Consider the following 21812-nt stretch of genomic DNA (forward strand, 5'->3'; position numbering starts at 1 on the left):
TGTTTGAAAAATGATGCCACCATTTGTAGCTGACATTGCAAGCTTTCCACTGACATCTATATCGGTGCTATCTGTCAAACACAAAGGTATCACCTTGGAGGCATTACTTTCTGAATCACTCTCGTATTATTATTATTATTATTATTATTATTATTATTATTATTATTATTATTATTATTATTATTATTATTATTATTATTATTATTATTTTAGGAAGCAGCGCAGCTGGTGACAACTACTAACCTATGAACTATAAGAAATTAGGTAACTGATAGGGAGAAACGGCTTTGCTTTTATAATAATAACTAAGAGTATCGAAATACTTTTGCCTAGATGTTTATTTATCCTTTAGTTTAACGTTCCACGAATATGCTTTATTGGCTAAGGAAGACGGATGATTGAGACAAGTGAATGATGATAAAAAAGAATTGGTGGAATAAGAAAGTGGGAGGAAACGGGAGTACTACGAGAAAATCCACAAGCACGATTTGTCCACCACAAATTTACTTGGACAGGAATCGAACCACGAATCCCACTCACCGGAGATAAGCGCTCCTCCACCAAACCACCGTGGCCCTACACTTATCAGTCTGCTATGAACCATATCCTTTAATGCAACATTTCTAAAACACATTTCATCTGGGGGCAATTTTTATTATCTAGTCTGAATGTTCTGCGGGCAATTTTATTCTCGTCCCTTTCCAAAACAAATGTATCGATTTTTTCATGTTTTCAGTATCAACTAGTATAGTCAGTGGTCGAAGTGAGACGGGCATGCGATGGTATCCCATACCACCTCTGGTTTTCCAGTGATGAAGGCATACCGCCTGTGGTTTTTCAGTAATCAAGATACAACGTCACTGGAAAGTAGATGCTAAATATCTTTATTAAATGTTTTTTTATACATAGTAATTGACGAATAGCTTTACACGTAAAAAGATTTTATTTCTTATATAGAAACAACTTTTAAATGGCAACATCGACATTTTAAAAAATCTTTTTTCTACCTTTTGTTTTTAAAATGAGGCGTCTTCAAAGAAGTTCATCTGGCTTATATTTTCATGTGCCACATTGAATTGTTTCTTTCGTATCTATATGTGTGTCTAACTAACTAACTCACTCATTCTATGGCCTATGGAACCCGGAGGTTCAATGCGGCGTTCACAAAAGCTCTCCACTGACTTCTATCCTTAGCTAACTGCATCCAGTTTCTACTTTGTATTCCAATCTCTGCGAGATCCATCTTAATATTGTACTCCCATCTGCGCCTAGGTCTTCCTAATGGTCGTTTTCCAATTGGTCTTCCAGTCAAGACTTTGAAAGCGTTACTACTTTCTTCCATTCTAGCTACATGACCCGCCCACCTAAGCCTCCTAGACTTGACGACCCTCACAATGTTGGGTAAACCGTATAAATTATGTAGTTCCTCGTTATGAAGTTTCTGTCATTCCCCATTCCCATTCCTGTATATGTGTGCCTTCCTGTCGTAATTCATATAAATGTCTTGTTTTGGGCATGGGCGGATTTAGGGATTGTCTGCTGTGGGAGCAGATTATACAGGGGTTTGAAATACCCCTCATTCAAACTGTTAATATAAAAACTCGGTTTTTGAGTATTTTCGTGTATAGTTGTCTATAATACAACATAAGAGGATTTTTTAAAAAAAATATTTTTCAGAAAGTTGTTGTTGGGAATTCAAAGTCTTTCCATGCCCCCCCCCCCTCCACTCAAATTACAGAGAAGCTCTCCAATGGTCTTCAGTCATTATGTAAATAGAAATCAATCTTTTAGGCAACATACCCTCACTGTATTTCAACATTTAGTTAGCCGGTATGTCTAGTCAAAATCGACCGCCTTTGCTTTCTTTTCCACTTCGAATACTGAGTATAGTTATATTTTTATCATATTGATGGTCATTTCCTGGATTTTATACGGATATTAATATACGTGAGACATTCAATACATAAGTTTCCTTAAGCTGTAAAATATTTATTTTCAAAGACGCATTTGTAAATTATACATACTGTATATGTGTAGGTGAGTCTTTCTTCACCTTTTCACATAATTCCCATTGAGATTCAGGCATTTATCTCACCGTTGCCTCAATTTGTCCAAACCCTTTGAAAAAAAAAAAAAAAGCTCTGGCTATTTAGGAGTTTCCTCACATTCTACTTGACTTTTTTTTTTTAAAATCTGTTTCGAAATGTTCACCTTGCAATGAAGCAGACTTTACCACCGAAAAAAAGATAGTAGCTCAGCTTCATACCTATATTTCCCGGGATCAATCTCTAGTACTAGGCACCGTAGCTTGCGTTTTCTATTGTATACACACAAAAGTATTGCACTAATTTTAGGGCTAAATTGATTACCTATTTGCTGCCTTATAGAAAGCAGCAGCATATGAACAAAACAAGGGAAAGTAACCTAAGTTGTGTTAAAAAAAAAAAAAAAAAAAAAAAAAAACGAAAATAGAAATCTTTTAAAAAAGAAGATAGGAATAAAGACATTTCAAAATAAGACTACGACTATTTCAATTATTATAAAACGTAAACATTTATATTTTCAAAGCTACTGACACTTTTCTTGTACTAAATATTCAGTTAAGTGCAATCGATAGGTAACCCCTAACCATTTTAAAGTAATGCAGACATACTACTTACTGTGAAACTGGTCTATCAAAATACACAAGCAGTTCTCAATAAATATTAACTACTTAATTATCAATTTCTATAGATACACAATTCAAAAATTCTTACGCAACAATACAAGAAATTTACGTTTTATGTTGTATTTTTAAATACATATATTAAGCCAATTATTCGATCAATTACCACAATAATGTGTCTTGTTTTACTAGAATACTTGAAGAACTATCCGTTTATCGCACGGTAAAAAGATCTGTAAAAATATTTGAAAGCTAAAATATAAGTAAAGTTTTTGCTGTTTCAAAGTACATTCATCCCTTATTTTACGAATCTGAATGTATTTGTGAATATTAGCCACTGCAGCCAAAGTGTCGGATATATATAACATTAGACTGGGGTTGCCATATTACCCGATTTTGGCGGCTACTTAATCATCTCTTGATCACGAAACACCACCCGCTTTTTTTGAATCGGAGAAAAATTTACGACTTCGTTGATAAAGTGGTGTTATATTCAACGTAAACTGTTACATCTCTGTGTCAATCTCAATCGCAATTGAGTTAAATTTGGATTCACGCTCAGGCTGTGAGCTATGTGTTTACTTAGTCTTTATATATTCAGAAATAATTGCAAATTGAATTACGGTATCTTTAGCATTTTATTTAGATTAGATTCATATCTTATTTTCCTTTTAAAATGTGTATGCTGTATTTCATGTATTGTCAAACTGTGGTAATTTTGTATACGATTTGAAGTAGCGATCTTTAAAAATTATTAGAAATTTTATAAAAGAGGGACCAAGATTCCTAAATATATTTTACCTTTCTTATGATAAAAATTCAGAAATTATTTTGTAACGGTTTTCTTAGAGAGAAAACCGTATGAGCAATATCTGCCATATATCGCTTGCTTATATATATATATATATATATATATATATATATATATATATATATATATGTAAGGAAAACTTGCCTTACAGATATCTTACTTAATACTTACTTTACAATTCGAGACTCACATTTGTTGAACTTAATAAAATATTAAAGGCAAAAACTAAATTTGCTTTATTAGTTTCGTTAGAAAAGTACATTGGAAGTGTCACTTAACAAAGAAATCACTTTAAAAAGGAGTCCGAAGGATCCCAGGTCAGTATTGTAATACACAAATTCACATCAGTACTTACAGTTTAAAATACCCCGCTTTTCTAATTTTAAAATATGACAACCCTACATAAGACCAATTACGTCCCTTTCTAATACGTTAAAACGTGGAATGACTGTACTTCCTGACCAACTTGGATACACGTGAGTTATGTAAACCCCTCGCAAACACACCCCTGATATCAAAAACAACGGATTCGTTCCAATTCAAGCAAAATAATTAAACCCTTTAATCTATTTCTATCCTGTCCGTCCTCCAGATGTCCTTTTCTACAGACCCGTGTGAGTTTTGTCAAAATTGCGAGAGAATTTCCACTTATTGCATCCGAAGTCCGAAGATTGTATTCTTTACGAGAAAATTGTAAAGCCCGCTAAGAGTTTTTTCGTCTAAAGCTTGGTCAAATAGATTTCTCGAATGAGAAGGTTCTATATATAAAATAAATGGTGTTCCATATAGGGCACCGAAGTTGAATCGAGTCTTTTTCTTTCTATCGAAGTTGCTGGACCTATTTTTACCATTATTGTTACCTGTCCTTACTCCGATTAACTAACTACCTAATCTCATGGGCTATGGAACCCGAAAATTCAATGCCACATTCGCAAAAGTTCTCCATCGACTTCTATCCTTAGCCAACTGGATAGCTTCTACTTTATATTCCTATTTCTTCGAGATCTATCTTAATATTGTCCTCCCAGCTGCGCATAGGTCTTCGTAACGGTCTTTTTTAAAAAGAGACTCCTAATTTCTTTCATTCTGGCTACATAACTAGCCACCTGAGCCTCGTAAAAGTAATAACGGTTACGATGTTAGGTAAACAGTACAAATTATGCAGTTTTTCGTTATGAAGTTCCCGCCATTCCCCATTCCAGTTCCTCTTGGGTTCGAATATTCATGTCAGCATTGTACTCATCTTCATTCGCCATGGAATCCAATAGCTGGTTCAACGATGGCAAAAATGAATCCGCCTTATGCAGAGTCGTTTTGACGTATGATTAGCGTCATACTAAAGGCCTGGCTACTGCAGGAAACATGTTAGTTGAACGCTTTAGTATGGCTCTAATCACGCGTCAGAACGACTCTGCATAAGGCCCAGTATCTTTAGCCTAAGACTATCCAGGTATTGCAGTTTTTATTTCTTTTACCTTTGAAAGTGGTAGGTTGACATTTAAGTTGCACCAACTGAATTTTAATAACGGATCTTGTTTTTTTCATTTGGTAGATTGATTAATTTGCTTTGGTTGGTGTAACACTCCTCTGCGCCGACGTGACATCTACACCTTATCGAGCGATTAAAACACACAAGTTCCCACCAGGAATCAAACCCGGGAGCATGCATTTACGACGCTTGGCGACAAAGACACAAATGGGATTTTTGTTAATGTGTTCTCACACTAGAAAAACTCAGTTTCGTTCCTGCCTTCTAATATCAGTCTTACACTTTACTGCGTTTTAGAATGGTATGGTTTCGGTTCGCACAAAAAAATGGAAGGAATAACGTAATTTATACTTTAATTCATGACGTTTCCAAGGTGTTGTTCTGCCTTCATACGAAAAATTTGAAAATTCGTATCGTAGAAAGCTTTCTCATACCAAATTCAACAGCAACAACCTTTTCAACTCAAGCCTTAACCCTGTATAATGTGACTGAAGTTAGTTCTTCGACCAGTAAAAACAAACTGACATTGTCAGGGGTTTCTTTGTTTTTTGAAGCCGTTCCCTTCTTCATTGAGAATTCTCTCTCATTGAAGTCTGCAGTCTTTTCTAGTGCTGTAAGATTATGTTAGACATTGGTCATACAGGTTTTTTTTTTCTGAAAGTACCCGAACTTATTTGGAAACAATTTATTGATGACAATTACTGACAATATTCTGCAATGAAGCACCTCGAGCCTCGATACAGCAAGTATAGCGACTTTTCCACTGTTCGTAGCAGTCCTGGAAGTCCTTAACGCTTCCCTTGACTACCCTTTTTTACCTTAGAAAACAAAAAGTTGCCAGGTGCGAAATCTGGGCTGTAAGGGGATGACGTGTACCTTGGCCAGAAACTCACCTACCAACAGCGCTTGTCGTGGTGAAGCACCCACCTGTCGGCGATGTCAGAATGGACACACTGGACCCTCTGTCGGAGATGCTCAAGTACTGTTTTGTAGTAGCCTGCGTTCACGGTGGTCCCAACAAGTACAAAGACTTTGTGCACGACCCCCTTCGCGTCGAAAACGTCAATGAACATTGTTTCTACCTTTGATTTGGACATCCGGCCCTTCTTTTCACGAAGGGACACGGGGGTGTGCCACTCTGAGCTTTGCCTCTTGCTTTCGAGTTCGTATTCGAATAGCCCGGTTATCACTCGGCCGAGAAAAGTTTCGTCACCGTCCACACATTCCACAATGTCGCGGGAAATTCGCACATGTCACTGCATTTGATCGTTCGTCAAAATCTTTGGAACCAATTTTGCACAGATTTTTCGCATGTTCAAGTCTTCGGTAACAATTTCAAAAACTTGAGTTTTCGCCAGTTCCATCTTTTCTGCAATCACCTGAGACTTAAACACCTGGTTTTGTCTAAGAGCTATCACTAGGGCCACATTTTCTTTTTTATTTATTTATTTTTTTTTTTTTATGTGGACCACCTCCCATCCTTCCTCGCCATAAGCCTCCCGTAGCAAGGTTAAAGTCTCCGGATTTATTATTATTATTATTAATTCAACGCAAAATTTTACAGCGAGCACTGTTTCAAAGTGCGCTCCATTGTCACCAAATAGAAATTCTCGACGCGACGTCGTTTCAGTGTACACAACACGAACAGCATCTTACCCACTACTCGCAGACAACTGAGCAAAGTCTTGTTTTGAAGGTTAAGGTCCCCACTGCCACCTGGCGGCGCTTACCCGCACATTGAACCGATTCTCGCGCAGCGCTGCGGACAGTTCGGATACTTTCAGAACGGATCCTGTATTCTTTGCATAATTACCTTTGAGGAGAGGCACTTTTTATCTTGTACCTCTTCTAAGTTGTTGTGTGAACCATACTCGCTTTTAACATGCAAACTAAGCAATCTTTTCAGTTTTTTTTTTTTTTTTTTTTTTCATCACAGATTGGAAACTTTCCAAAAGCCACTCGCGCATTTCGGTTCATTTTAGAGATAAAACTACAGAAAGGACAAGTCAAAGAAAATTAAATTTCTTAACATTTTTATTAAGTCGTAATAAAACAATCACAAAAATATTAAGAAGAAAAAGGAATAGCTGACACTTTGTATACAAATTTGCTGCTGAGGAGTGCATTTTCCCACATTGCTTCAAGGCAGCACGCCACCTACGAAACTACAAAATTTATGTTTTAACCATTAACTATTTTCCACTAACTTAAGCAATCAAGTTCTAAGTCTCGCTCACACTATCCCTTCTCCGTAACTAGAGGTCTGCACGGATAAGCATATATCCACATCAACATAGGCTTTTGCAATTAACTGTAATTATCCTTTTGCAACAATCACCAAAGCAAAATTAGGTTTCGTTGAACTTTTCTTTACTTTTGAAATCTTAAAATCAATAAGAAAACATGATTTTTTTTTTAAAGTTTTATGTCCCATGATTATGCCGTATCGGTTAAGAGACGGTGATGAGAATACATGAAATGGTGGAATGAAGAAAGGAGGAAACGGGAGAACCCCGAGAAAACCCACATCACGATAGAATCTATAAGAAATAATAATGTAGACTTTCTTTGACGCGAAATTCATTCTTAAGGACTTGTTATGCCAATTTAATCTTTGTTTTCTACACAAAGACGTTCATGTCTTCTGAATTTTATATCTATCTATCTATATAAAAGCGAGTCCTCTGAAACCAGACAGATACAAGACTACTGACTTAGCAACTTTGTCAGGTATCTGCCAGCAGCGTAACTAAGGGCTTGGGGGCCACCCCGCAGACTACGTGGAGTGGGGCTCTTTCTCTACGTCCTACTTCACGATTTGGGGCCCCAGGGCGGCTTGCCTCCCCCCCGCAATGCGGGGCCCTTATTTACACCCCTGGTATCTGCATTTGAGAGGACGGTACTCCTTTTTTCCATTAATTTCGTAATTTTGAGTCTGCATGGATTTTATCGCATTTTATTCTGCGATGAGATTGTATTTAATGTTCAACTTAAGATTTATCTGTATATCATAGGATTCACATCGCCACAAACGAGTTACGATTATTACGATATCAACTATTCTTGAAATCACAACTGGTACAGAACAAGTAAGTTGTATGTGTCTCTTACATTACTATCTGCGAATGCGATTTCTATATCCGTGCGGACCTCTCTCTATCCATTACCCTAGCAATGCTTTTTTTTATTTAAAAAAAAAAAAAAAAAACTGTTCCCTATTACAATCACCACAATGGATCCACAGGCAAACTTTTACTGAAAAATAGCATTGGTCAACGCTTTTTAGTTATGTATTTAACAAAAATCAGATCAATTTCAAACAGTTAGTTTAACATTCCAAAGGCATTGAAAATTTAAATTAATCTTTATACCATAGGTAGGCCGACGTTACAATAGAACATGATTGGTTAGTGTCAATATTTGATCAAATATTAAGGTAATATGTCATAGGGCTCCCAGACATCCTAGATTTACACCCTTTATTCCCCTCCCCCCAAAAAAGAAGTTGTTCGAAACTTCAAATGTCTCTTGTTTTTCTCCAACACACTGGTGCGAGCTAACTATGGCCTATAAAACTCGGAGGTTCAATGACGCGTTCACAAAAGTTCTCCATTGATTTCTGTCCTTATCCAGTTCAATCGTTTCTACTCTATTCCTATTTCTGCGATATCTATCTTAATATTGTCCTCCCATCTGCGCCTAGGTGTACCTAATAGCTGTTTTCCGATTGGACTTCCAGTTAAAACATGACCTGCCCACCTGAGCTTCCTGGATTTGATGACCCTAACAATAACGGTATAAATTACGTAGTTCCTCGTTATGAAATTTCCGCTATTCCTCATTCCCGTTCCTCTTGAGTCCGAATATTCGTGTTAGAATCTTATTCTCCAATACTTTCAGTCTATATTCTTCCCTCAAAGTAGGCGACCATGTTTCGCAACCATACAGAACAGGCATGATTATCGTTTTATATATTTTAAGCTTCAAATTACTGGACAGAATTTGAGATGACAAAAGATTTTGAACTGAATAATAACACGAATTCCCTGCTTTCAGTTGACAATTTCTTCGTGAATATGATTTTGGTCTGTTAATACTGATCACAGATATTTGAAAGTCTCCGCTTTGTCGAAAGTGTTATTTGATATTTTGACGCATTTATAATTTGCACTATTATTATGCGGTGAATTTCCATGTATCTAGTTTTCTCCGTATCTACTTTTAAACCCAGGTCCTTGCAAGTGTTTAATAAGGCCTCTGGATTTTTTTCTATTGCTATCCTATCACCTCTATTAAATTTACGTCAGCGTACGTCAAAACCTAGTGAATACCATTCAGCTCTAGGTAAATACTATAGTTAATAAGGACATGTGCACGTGCACATCAAAGTACATATTATATATATATATATATATATATATATATATATATATATATATATATATATATATATATATATATATATATATATATATATATATATATATATATATATATATATATGTGTGTGTGTGTGTGTGTGTGTGTTCGTTACTTGGCTTGTGTGTTGGTCTTTTGCTTCGCCCCTGGAAAAATTCTCCGAGTACCTACTCGTAGAATATGGTGAACTCTTCCAGAGTACCTCTGTCTAAAATTAATTTTGGATCCTTGGTTCAAACAAAATAAGATTCATAAATGAATCTCGCGGTGTGGGAAGCAGCCCTATCTAGAATAATTACCTTATTTATGGTGTGCTTCGTTTCCATTAATTGTTTCGATAATCCTGACGCTGCTGATTCGTTATCTTTGGAATCCTTTATATATTCTTTTACTCTAATTGAGATATTTCTTTTAGTCAGAGCGATGTAAGTTGTATTAACAAAAAACTTCATGAATACCTGAACTCATTTTCCTGTGAATCAAACTAACTTTTATATTCCGTTAAGTGATTTTCTAAATTTATTGGAGGTTTTTAAGCTACTCTGGAACAGTACTTACGAGCCACTTTATATATTATTTTGGCTATAACGGAAGGGGGTAATCTAGTTGACATTTTTTTCCCCAGTTATCTAAATTCTTTTTCTGAACTTTACGAAATATTTTAAAAACCTGGTTCTTCCATCTATCTAGCGTTGATCAGGAATACCTATTTAGAAATCCTGATTCATGTACTAAATGTACTTGGTTCTCTTTACTATTACATGCATTTAATGCCTGCAAATTTGTCATTACTATACTTACATCTGAATGTATATAGTATACCAAGTGCCAACATACACCCACTCACATGCCTTCCACGACATCATTATACACTAAAATTCCAGCTTCATGTACACCACAAATACACTAAATGCATTTCGTTTTTTTTTTCTTTCTTTCCAATAATCTTTATGACATTATCGTTATGCAACTTATTTTACAGTAAAATCCAGAAGTTGACAACGCCTCTAACATAAACACTAAAATGTAAATCAATCCATAATAGTGGGTATTTTGAAAAGAACTTGTTAATGAATCCCAGAATCCTAAAACCTGAAAATCATGTTAATAGCGGCAACAGTGAAAGAACAGACATTCAAAATATAATAATTTATCAAGATAATCTGCGGACCATTAAATTCATACATCTCATTATGCTAGGCTAATGGAGACACCATTGTATCATCAGAAGGTCGATTTGCACTTACAAGTACATTAGACACTTAATGCAACACCATACAACTGACTTTTTTAATTTTAAAAAAGAAGCCCAATCACAGAATCTCTTGCAAAACTCATTTCTATACTAGCTACAGCGCTACCTATCATATCAACCAGATATTTGGTTAGTGAAAAACATTCTGTTGCATGGTTTAAAATTTACTCCATAAAATTCAGTGTTTCAAGTATTAACTTTATTTGGTAAAATCGAAATTTACAATACAACGAAATATTTATCCAGGAAATCTGCGCAACTTCACAAAAACTCTCAATCCTGGAAACATGTGCAATTTCCCCAAAACTCCTAATTTCCAGAGATAATAAATGCCACGAAATGACTACACTGGATTGTGAAAATTCCGAACCACATCTTAAATACTGCTTCCAACCTTTCGTCTGCCCAAATATCTGATCTTTAACTATAACTGCCTATTTCACAAGCATTTAATATACACTGGAAAGCTTCACAGAAGCCACAAGAATAAATTTACATATTTAAATATAAGCTTCTTAATTAATGAAGCAGTGCATCTTCTCAATAAGTACAGGTTATTCAGAATTACTTTATAAATACGTAGTTAATAATAATAGATATATCAATATATTTTTTAAATATTCACAGCCTTTACAAGTTAGGGAACTGCGAAAAGTTTCAACATATAATTACAATAGTTTTATATATTTATATATGAAAGGCGAGAACAATAATATGAAAATATAAGATAATGATTTACGACTACATAGTTATAGTTATTGAGCAACGTAAGATGGAAAAGACTACGGAAAAAAATATATGTTTCTTCTTCACGTATATATACACAACTCATGATTCTAAGCCATCAGGAAAAATGGTTCTCTGTTAACCATACACTGACAAATGTGGGTACCTTATATTCAACCCTTTTCTCAACAACTTAAAAACGTATATCGTTTCAGCTTAAAGACATGGTTTTCTCTTAACTTCATGCACTTATGTTCTACAGAAAAAGGCAGGCATTCGGTTTTCCTGGTGACTGTACAAGCCTTATTATTCTAAATTTCCCTGTTTCCAGAAGTGGGATTTTGTTTATCTCCTGCATACAATGTATTCAAAAGTTACAAACGAAAGATTACATGGATTTTCAAACTATTTCACTCCAATTGCTAATTCTGTGAAACCTACAATCTTATCTTCAAAGAGACAGCACATACTCTTATGATATTCTGAATATATGATTATCACAATATTTCTTTCTTTCCCTGAACAACAACATGCAGATATCCCAAAAGAATTGAAGAGAATAAATATTAAATACAAACGTTACACAATAAATGCAATATTTGAAGGTTCACTGTGTATAACAATAGTTTGATTTCTGATACAGTTTGTTACTGTGATGTTATCTCTAAACGTATCACTACTTGACAGACGCCCCTGTGCACATTAATTGAAACAAATACTTAAATTTCATTGTTGATAGTTGGTACACATGGTTATAGTTGGTAATACTGCTGTTTATATTTTATGCGCTTTGCTATTTTCATATTTTTAAAGAAGAGTTATTTGTGCTACTAATCACGAGTGTCGAACTGATTCCCGAAACTAAATCGTTGTGTATCCTGCAATAGTCCGTATGTTAAGAATCACAACTTTACGGGAAAAAGTAGAGAAGGAAAAAAATGAAACAAGTTGTGTCAGATCATCTACTGGCGTTAACTAAAAACATCCGAATTTTAACATACGATGTATTGCAGGATACAGACCGAAATTCCGTGTGGTGGCTGGCTGGAATCCTGTGACTATTTGTATTTGTACATGTTTCAAACCGATAGAAAATTAAATGAAAATTTTCACTTCAACGTCCCACGTTTATGCCCTTTAGGCTAAGGGAGACAGATGATTAAGGTGGAGTGAGAATGTGGGAGGAAACGGAAGTACCCCGAGGAAACCCACGGACACGCTATTGTCCACCACAAACTTACTCGGCCGAGGATCGAACCAGGGTCCCAAGGCACCAGAGATAAGAGCTCAATCACTGATCCACCATACCCTCCTTTCAAACTGATAAGAGACATTTGGTAGTTAGTGGTTGTAAAATAACAAGAGACCTACATGAACTTAGCGTGAAATGAGTGACCGAGCACTATAGAGTTCCTGGTCAAAATATCGATTATCAAATTAATCATCCAGCTTATTTACCCGATTTAGCACCTATAGGCTTTTTGACTGTTTCAAACACAACTGCATAAAAGGATCAAGACTCTCCAACATCGCTGATATTTAGCCTACTACAATAATGGAGCTTCAGAATATTGCGAAAAATGAGTTGCACGCCTATTTCCTCACGAAAACATTTTAAATCAGTGTAAAGATGCACACGGAAACTATTTAGGGTAACAGAAACCATTAATGGATAGTTCCGAAAGTATATTTTTCACTGCCAAAACTGAAGGTTAAATTGTCATCTCTCTCATATGTTCGAAATAATAATGGTTACTGTTTTCAAAGATGATAGTTCCACTTATTTCTTGATTGCGACCAGTTTGCTTGTTTGTATTGCAGCTCAATACATCGTTTTAACACCAAACGTTGAAGATGCCCTACAGTTGCCCTTATCAAATTTGCAGTGCAAGGTCCAAACGGATGATAAAGGTACGTGGATAATAACGTAACTGGAAGGGAACGAAAAGCCACAGAAAAAGAGAGGAAGCAGATAACAATGTTCAATATAAGCTAACATTATCCAGATCAAATCTATGACCCCCGCACGCGACAGAGATGCGTTCTACCATTAAGCTTTGGTATCGAAGTGTAACATAACTTGCCATTGAACGATGCTTACTTAACACAAAGTACGACGGATCTGAAACGGAATGTTTAATTCAAAAATGAATATTCTTTAAGATTGGAACAAAACAAACAAATACATAACCGCAACACTAGAAATAGTAGAAATGAGGCTTATGTGGGATAGAAAATACAAAAACTAAACAAAGACTAAAATTATCGAGAAAACCATTTTCTTTGTGAAAATAAAATCTTTCAGTTTAACGTCCCACGATTATGCTCTTTAGGCTAAAGAAGATAGATGATGAGGTAAGTGAAAGATTAAACAACTGACGGAATTTAAAAAAAAAAAAATAGAGGAAACAGATGTGTCCTGAGAAAACTCGTGGACATGTTATTGTTCACCACAAACTTACTTGACCGGGGATCGAATTAGGGACTCCACGAACCAGAGATAAGTGCTCTATCGCTGAGCCACCGTGTGATGAGATTATACTAGAAACTACTACATGATTTAAAAAAAAAAAAAAAAAAAAAAAAGTGAAATATCTCCATGAACGGATATTCTGGAAATATCTTCTTTCAATATTACTGGATTCCCTTTAGTCTATTATGAATTTTAATCCATTATTTGCCATTATCTCATTTTCGAGACGTTAAAAACATCATTGTAACTTGACACAAAAACTAAAATTTGTTTCTCTCTGTTTTCTCACGCAGTGGTATCTAATCTTATATATTTTTTAAAAAAAAATTTAAACTGGAATGATATTTGTTTATTCATTTCACCGATGGTGGGTAATGAGTTAAGGAAGTGCTTGCTGGACATGCTGCTGTTCATAAATAGGCATCACATCCTTTGAAATGGAGATTATAGGAATGTCACAATTCAACAACGTGCAAAAATTTAATAGAAAATCTATTTCTACTGTTTGTAATTTCTGATTCAAGGGAAGTGTAAAATTACTGTAAGATGAACAGTTTTGTAACTCAGAACAAACTAAAATGCAAAACATACAGAGCAAAAGACCAAAGGAAGTAGAAATTACTTGGACAGTTAAGAAGATATAACGTGAGCTATACCAGACTAAGAATTTCTTCTGGTACAAAAGAAAGTTCGGTAAACGGACCGTTCAAGCACGGTTTGACACCTAGTAATAGCGCACTGACCACTAGGAGAAAGTATCTTGGTTATCTCCAAAATGTTCTAACCAGAAAGTTAGTACGCATCTCAAGATCATAGCCTACCCAAAATCTTCCAGCCTGTGCTTTATGCAGTATTTGACACCATGTAGAATTGTTTGTCTCTTGAAATTTAGCTGTTTTTTCAGCATCGAAGCTATATGAGAATCAGACATACGATATAAGGTGGAATCCGAACCACCGAAGTGCACTCAATGCTTTTCCGAAGAGATTCGAATCCGGAACAACATGAACCAAAGAGGGGAGCGCACTAGCCACAAGATCAGCGGGAAAGGTGACACTGTGTACAAGATTATGACTACCAGGAGAAGGACTCTCCTCTACTCCCAAAGTGCTTTAACCAAAAATCTGTTGCGTATATCAAGATCATAAGTCATTCAAAATATCCCAGCCTGTGCTTCATGTTAAGTGGATTCAGATTTCATCAAAACTAAGGAATACACAAATAATTTAATCTCTTTGTTTATAGTATGTTTCAATTAATTTACACAAGACTGTACAACATGAATCCAAATTTTAAAATTGTATATGTGAGTTGGAAAAAAAAATCAATGTAACTATCAAGAAAAATGAAATCTTTGAGTTTTACGTCCCACGGTTATGCCGGTTAGGCTAAAGGAAACGGTGATGATGAGTGATGAATGAAATGGTGGAATGAAGAAAGTGGGAGGAAACGGGAGAACCCCGAGGAAACCCACGCACACGGTGTTTGTCCACCACAAAGTTCACTTGGCGGGAGCTGGGATCGAACCCGGGACAACTATCAAGAACTAAAGATGTATGTGTATATTGTACCGGCATAAGCGACCTACTGGTTCGTGATCTTTTGTTTGATAAATACAATCGTGGCTACTTCAAGTAAGTACAAAATAACGTATATTTGTACACTGGCTATTACTAATATTTCTCTAATATCAGTAATACTTTTCAGATACCCTGCAATTTTAACACAACCAAATCACATGCTCTGCTTAAGAATTGCGTAATATAACAGACAAAACATTGCTAGACAACAGTTAAGGAAACAGATTACTTCCTTATTCCATTACTGCGTACGTACGTTGGACATGCTAGAACCTAAGAGCCCTTTGCATTGTAGTCATTAGAAAATCAAATGAATTCAGATCATACCAATGATTCTAAAACAAGGCACACAACTTAAATTTCCGCCAAACACACACAACACTTCTCATAAATATTGTACTATTAAAATTTAAACACAAACGAATAACAACATAAAACAAAATCAGGAACATTTACACCCATATTTACCAGAAAAAATACAACGTACAAAAGAAAATATATAACATAAAAAGTTATTCCAACAAGAAATTTTAAACCTCAATACCTAGATTTTTATTGGAAAAACACTAAAAACACTCGAATTTGGATACACAAATATGAACACTAAAAAATGTAACTGGCTTAGAAAGTAACAATTTCGATCCTTAGCACGTTTAAATCAGATCATAAATCCAATGCGCTTATAAAGAATGCTATAGGAAGTACCGTATTTACCGACGTGTACGAACTTTTTTTTTTTCCTTTGAAAGTGTAAAATTAAAAAAAAAAAAGGAAAAAAAAAAGCATTTTATACGTTGAAACAGAGATTTTGATTATGTTAATTTCAACAAATATTCCTGACTCTGTACTGATTGATGCCTACTTTATTTCCATACGTTGTGCAACAGATTCCAGCCACCTGTAATTCAGTGACTCAGTAAATATAGGTTGGATACAAGCGTGTTAATAACAATTTCATAATATGTGCTTTCCTCTGGAAGCACATATGTGCTTCTGCATTTACATAAGCATTGTTAAATCCACATATATATTTCTCATTAAAATAAGAATTTCTATTTTTAAAATGTATAATATCTGTGAAAATGTATTTTCTTCAAAATTAAATACAAAATTAAATAAGTCCTACACGGCGGCAAATACGTTATATTGAACACAGAGGTGAAATTAGCAAATATTTACACTGAAATGCTTGGAAGTGCAACCGAGTTTATCTTTCAATATCTAAGTATAAAACTAACAGACTTAACAAGGTGTACATTGACATTTCTTACGTCAACATGATTAATAATGACTGAAGAACGTTTGATCTTTTGTTTTTAAATTAAACCATGGACATTTGCTTTTTCAAATCCTATGTTTACAACTGTAGACTAGACTGCTTCGGTGTATTTCGCTGAACTGATTTTGAGTATAACGTTCCTTTCAACAGCGAGGCTATATGAGACGGGACCTACTGATTAACGTGGAATCCGAACCACATGAGCTGCCGCCGGAAATCGAACCCGGATCTCCCACGCCAAAGGCGCGTACGCTTTGATGTATTTCGTAGTAAGAGATTATCTTACACTACGCAGAATATTGTACTACTAGTATTTTCTCTGTTTCTTGAAAAACTTCGACTTTTAAAATAAACATGACAGCAAGATAATTGCATTCATGCATAGAAAATAAACTTTTAGGGTATATACAGAGAAAGTCTGCTTGATACTCCTAAAGCAGTCCAGTCTAAGTAAAAGAGCGAAAGATGTTTTAAGCCAATACGAACAGTCAATTTTTCAAACACAATTACTTAAACATGCAGTTTTCTTTATTTAAAAAAAAAATCATAGGCGGAACTGCAGCGAATTCTGTCGTTCCTCCCGAACATAGCATTTCAAAATCTAAGAGTCATTACCAAAAACAAACAAAAAAGAAAAGTTAAAAAATAAAATAATAAAACATAACTGTACAGTAGAAGTACCTTTGATAATTCTTGTTATTCCCTGGAGCCTTATTACGAAAATTAAAAAATAAGCGGAAAAGCTCTAAAAACGTGGAGGGGAATGATGAAACGGATTCATCAGGGGAGAGCAGTGCACTTCTCTCTGATTCTTTGCAGTAAAAGTGTGACTAACATGTGATCGAAGAATCCTTGGCTTCTGTTACAGTCGAATGGAGGCAAAGAAGTCCTCTTCCATGCGTAACTTAATCTGGAAGTCAGCGAGGCAACTAGGATAGTCGTCGCCCGGGGCAAAAACTCGCCCAAGCTCCCTCCTTCCCGACCAACCAAACCAAAACGTTTCCCGACTACAGGTGATATTTTGCATCTCTCAGTAATTCTTCAATTCCATTTTTTTCTTCAAGTGGTAAAAGCTTGATTTCAAGATTGGAGTACAATTTAATTTTTAGTACAAAATAAAACACCAAACTAATTAGTATTTGATTACCAAATAACCCGAGAGTACCATGCTTGACATATTCGTATAATCTTATCATATCTGCAAATCAAAATGTTTTTGGAATTATATCGGGATGTGCATATGTGTAGAATGAATCAACAGTCTGTTGCTTTAGGTAACAGTCAATCTGTTGTCTCGACTATTATACTCGGACATTTTACGAATCTCTTAAATCGATGTAAGTTAAATCAAAACACAAAAAGCTAAAAAATAAAATTTATCTTTGCGGGCTCTTTTGGCTGCAAAGGTTTTTACAATGTCCTCAAAACATAGCTTTGAAGCTAACTTATGCTCTATGGATCTGATCCTAAGGTTGGTAAGTCGTTGCTGTCCTCTTAAGTTTCTGAGGTAATTTTTAATGATCTTTAGTTCGCTAAAACTCCTTTTCTTGCCTTATAGTGAAAATAAATATTAACCCAGTTTTGCGTCCCCAAATCCACCGCCCGGGTCACAAACCCTGTTTGCCCCATTCTAGTTACGCCACTGCTGGAAGTTCTGATTAAGTAGCTCCAATTTAAAAGTTACTTTCTTCTTCCTAGTGGGCAACTTTAATTATAAAGTCAATTAATCAAACTGCTTACTGTTGCTGTCAAATACTTAAATGAAGCTATGGTACACAGTGATGTACACAAACGCTTGATCACAAACATCAGCAATAACATAGGACAAGATGTTCCTCCACTGCTCTTCAAAGACAAATCCGTTTATTTCCCTTGTTTTTATTGCTGTTTTCTCTAATTTTAACCCCCGTCACTGAACTTCTAGTGAAAAGCCAACCAAAAGTAATGAAGTATATTTTATCATTTTATAGGAAGTATCATTTTATAGGAGTGATTATAAAGTATCATTTTATAGAAATTAAAACTGCGTAAGATGAATGAAACATGTCAATTTGTTTAAAAAGGAGATAAAAAGTCGATTGCATAAATGATACAAACCATTTGACTAAGAACTTCAACAAACTGTTCGATTCACAAGTACACAAACAGAGGGAATAACAGTGCATTATATGAGGTAACAAAAGTTAAACTATAAGTATATATTTCAAAAAGTTAAAAAGACTGGCCTATATACAGTACATAAAGATGTTTATAAATAACACAATTTCCTTGTACTTAAATAGTAATCATTTACATTTAGATCATTACAATATATAAATAACCCTGTTTTAAAAAAAAAGTGCACATGTATACGCAAGTAACACATTTCAAAAACAATAAAATTATGGCAAGGACATATAACAACCTTAACAGTGTCATAGATAGAGCACTGAAAACATGTTGCATCAATCGAGATTTTAAAGCTCTAATGGGGCCACGTTTTCATTTTCTCTGCATGTACTTTTAGTATCTGTTAAATGATTTATATGAAAACAACGACAAACAAAATGATAACACGTATATATTTCATTAAACTGGCTTCATTAATTGTTGCAACACAAGTATTCAGTGCTTCACAATTCATCTTACAGTAGGAAGTAAATGCAACACACAATAGATATACGAATTAGGGACTTCATAAAATCCAAATTAACAGTTTCCTCGTTGCCTCAGTCGTCGATGGCTAGCATTATCTTCTAAGCTATTACAAACTGAAAAGTCATCACTTCTTTCAATAGAAAAAAACAACAGAAAATCACATCACATAATTAACACAACCTTAGAAGCCCTGAAGAGAGGTTAGATCTTCGTTATCTCGCATCTGAAGTCGAAGCAGTTGTTCTATCGTAATCTCTCGAAGATAAACTTCATCCATTAGCTGTTGCCTCTCTTGGAGAACTGTTACCAACTCCTCTGAAGAGCCTGGAAATGAACCTTAAAGTTAGACACAATCATACAAATGTCACCTTTCAAACAAAATTAAACTCACAAACTTAACACTGAAATGAGCCGAATTTTCTACATGACGTGTTACGGCACATCACACTTCTTGGCTGGCGTGCGAAATAGAATGGAAGACAAAATAAACAGAAAACACACACAAGCAAGCTAGTACCTATCCGCAACTTAAAATTCCTTATTCCCCTACTTGCTCAGTCACGTCAAAATTATAGCGGCATAGAAAATCTGGCTAATTTGAGTGCTACGTTCGTTTCTTTCCTTATGACTGTGAAAACCCACTCTTGTGATCTATATCCATTATAAACTACCTGGTTGCTTGAAATTCATCGAACGGCTAAGGTTTATTTGAGGGTCTTCTTCATAATGTGTGGTCAACGGATGGACTTAAATTGTCATTATTTCTGGTTTTCTATACCGGAGTTCACTTCCTCTTAATTCAGACAGCTCTCCTAAGTGCCTCATAATGATCGGTCAGAACCGAAACTTCTCCGTCCTACCGGGAATCAAAACCCAGGATCACAAGGTTATTACAATAAGTGGTTCAGTTATTTCCTAACACCCAGCAAGAATTCGGATAGAATTGCAACAGAAATGATTTTTAAGACGGATATGAACTATATTATTATTACCACAATAATTTATGTAAAATGTTGCAAACATGTCTATCAAGTAATGACGTAATAATCTATAAAAACACATGGCTTCTTAAAGTTCTTAAATCAACCCAGTTCTTGTCACACACGTCCCAATATACTGTTTCGTTGGTTGAATTGGTTGGCCTCCTTTCAGCACCGAGGCTATATGAGACGTGGATCTACAGCTTAACGTAGGATTCGAACCACATGAGCACCTGCCGAGAATCGAACCCAGGCCTCCCGCGCCGAAGACATATGCTAAGCATATAGGCACAAGGGAGCTCGTCCCAATATGCAGATATGAATATAACAGCCAATGTACCCAGAATCCTTAGAGAAGCTATGTAAAATCCAGTGGCAAAGAAGGAACATGTTCACGACTTTCACCATAATCCCAGAAAAAGATGATGATACAAAGTCTGTCTGGAAAGTAATGTCATATTTATTGTGAAGCAACTGTACGTTACAGCGCGCACTATCCGCCGGAATCAATGGTGGCGTACGTCAACTACCGAGCGAGCACTTGTTTAGCTATCTCCGAGCCCTCGGAGGGGAAGGAAAAACGATTTCGTAAATCTCTTTCGTCTTTGTACAAGTCGTGATGCAGACACCTAGTCAAATAAAATCTAATATGGCACAGATGTCACAATCAGCCTACTGTCTCGACTTGGCTCCGAAGACTTCTCTTTGCTTCCCCATTTGAAATCTTCCCTGAAAGGACACCGTTACAGAACAATTGACTACGTGATAGCAGCGTGTGAAATGGCATTACATGCACTTGCTGAACAGGCCTTTCAGGATGGCTTCGCAGACTGGAAATCCCGCTGCGAAGATGTACTGACGGAGGGCAAAATTTTGAAGAATTTTACTGTACATGTACAGTATCATTATTATGTAAATAAATGTTTTTGTTTTCGTACTCGTAGATTTGGTGACATTACTTTCCGGACAGATTTTGTATTATTAATTGTGTGCATCGTCTGATGTGTTCAATGTAACGATTAGCAAGAGCATTAAGATAAGAACACACATCTAAATGAAAATGTGGCAGAGTGCAATTTTGTTGAAAAGTGGAGTTGTCATATTTTTCGTAGTTGTGAAATTAGCCAATGTTCCAACATTCTCACGTTGTAAATGGCAACAATGGTTGTCTTACATAAGACACAATCGCCTTTGAATTTTACGAGAAGAAATTATAACTTAAAAACTTTCTCTCTCTGAAGAGAGCCACGAACATATTCTACAGCTGGTGATGATTTTCCGTGTTCCCTAGATATGCACGCTGAAGCAAATATTACAAGAAATGTGAAAATTTGCCTCGTTACGACATAAGTTATCGGCAAACCTGACTAACTGTACTAACTAAACTTCACCTGAAATTCCACAGTACAGTGAAGGTTTCTCAGTCATCTTGCCTTATGCAGTCGGTACGATTTGATATCTTTTGGGCTGAATACCCATAGATTTTTAGTTTCTGTGC

The 21812-nt window shown here is 35.6% G+C and overlaps 1 protein-coding gene across 3 annotated transcripts in view; it reads right to left on the minus strand.

Annotated features, from left to right (window-relative positions):
• Window positions 1–10518: 10518 nt before the first annotated feature.
• LOC145660693 (uncharacterized) overlaps window positions 10519–21812 on the minus strand; it is a 56612-nt gene continuing 45318 nt past the window's right edge. For all 3 annotated transcript variants that reach the window (XM_081726042.1, XM_081726041.1, XM_081726043.1), the window contains exon 4: window positions 10519–19658. In XM_081726042.1, coding sequence (XP_081582168.1) covers window positions 19516–19658 — 143 coding nt within the window. In that variant the 3' untranslated portion in view covers window positions 10519–19515. The remainder of the gene's footprint in view (window positions 19659–21812) is intronic.

The sequence above is a fragment of the Thermobia domestica genome, chromosome 9 (assembly GCF_964235325.1).
Source record: "Thermobia domestica chromosome 9, izTheDome1.hap1.1, whole genome shotgun sequence".
Lineage (NCBI taxonomy): Eukaryota > Metazoa > Arthropoda > Insecta > Zygentoma > Lepismatidae > Thermobia > Thermobia domestica.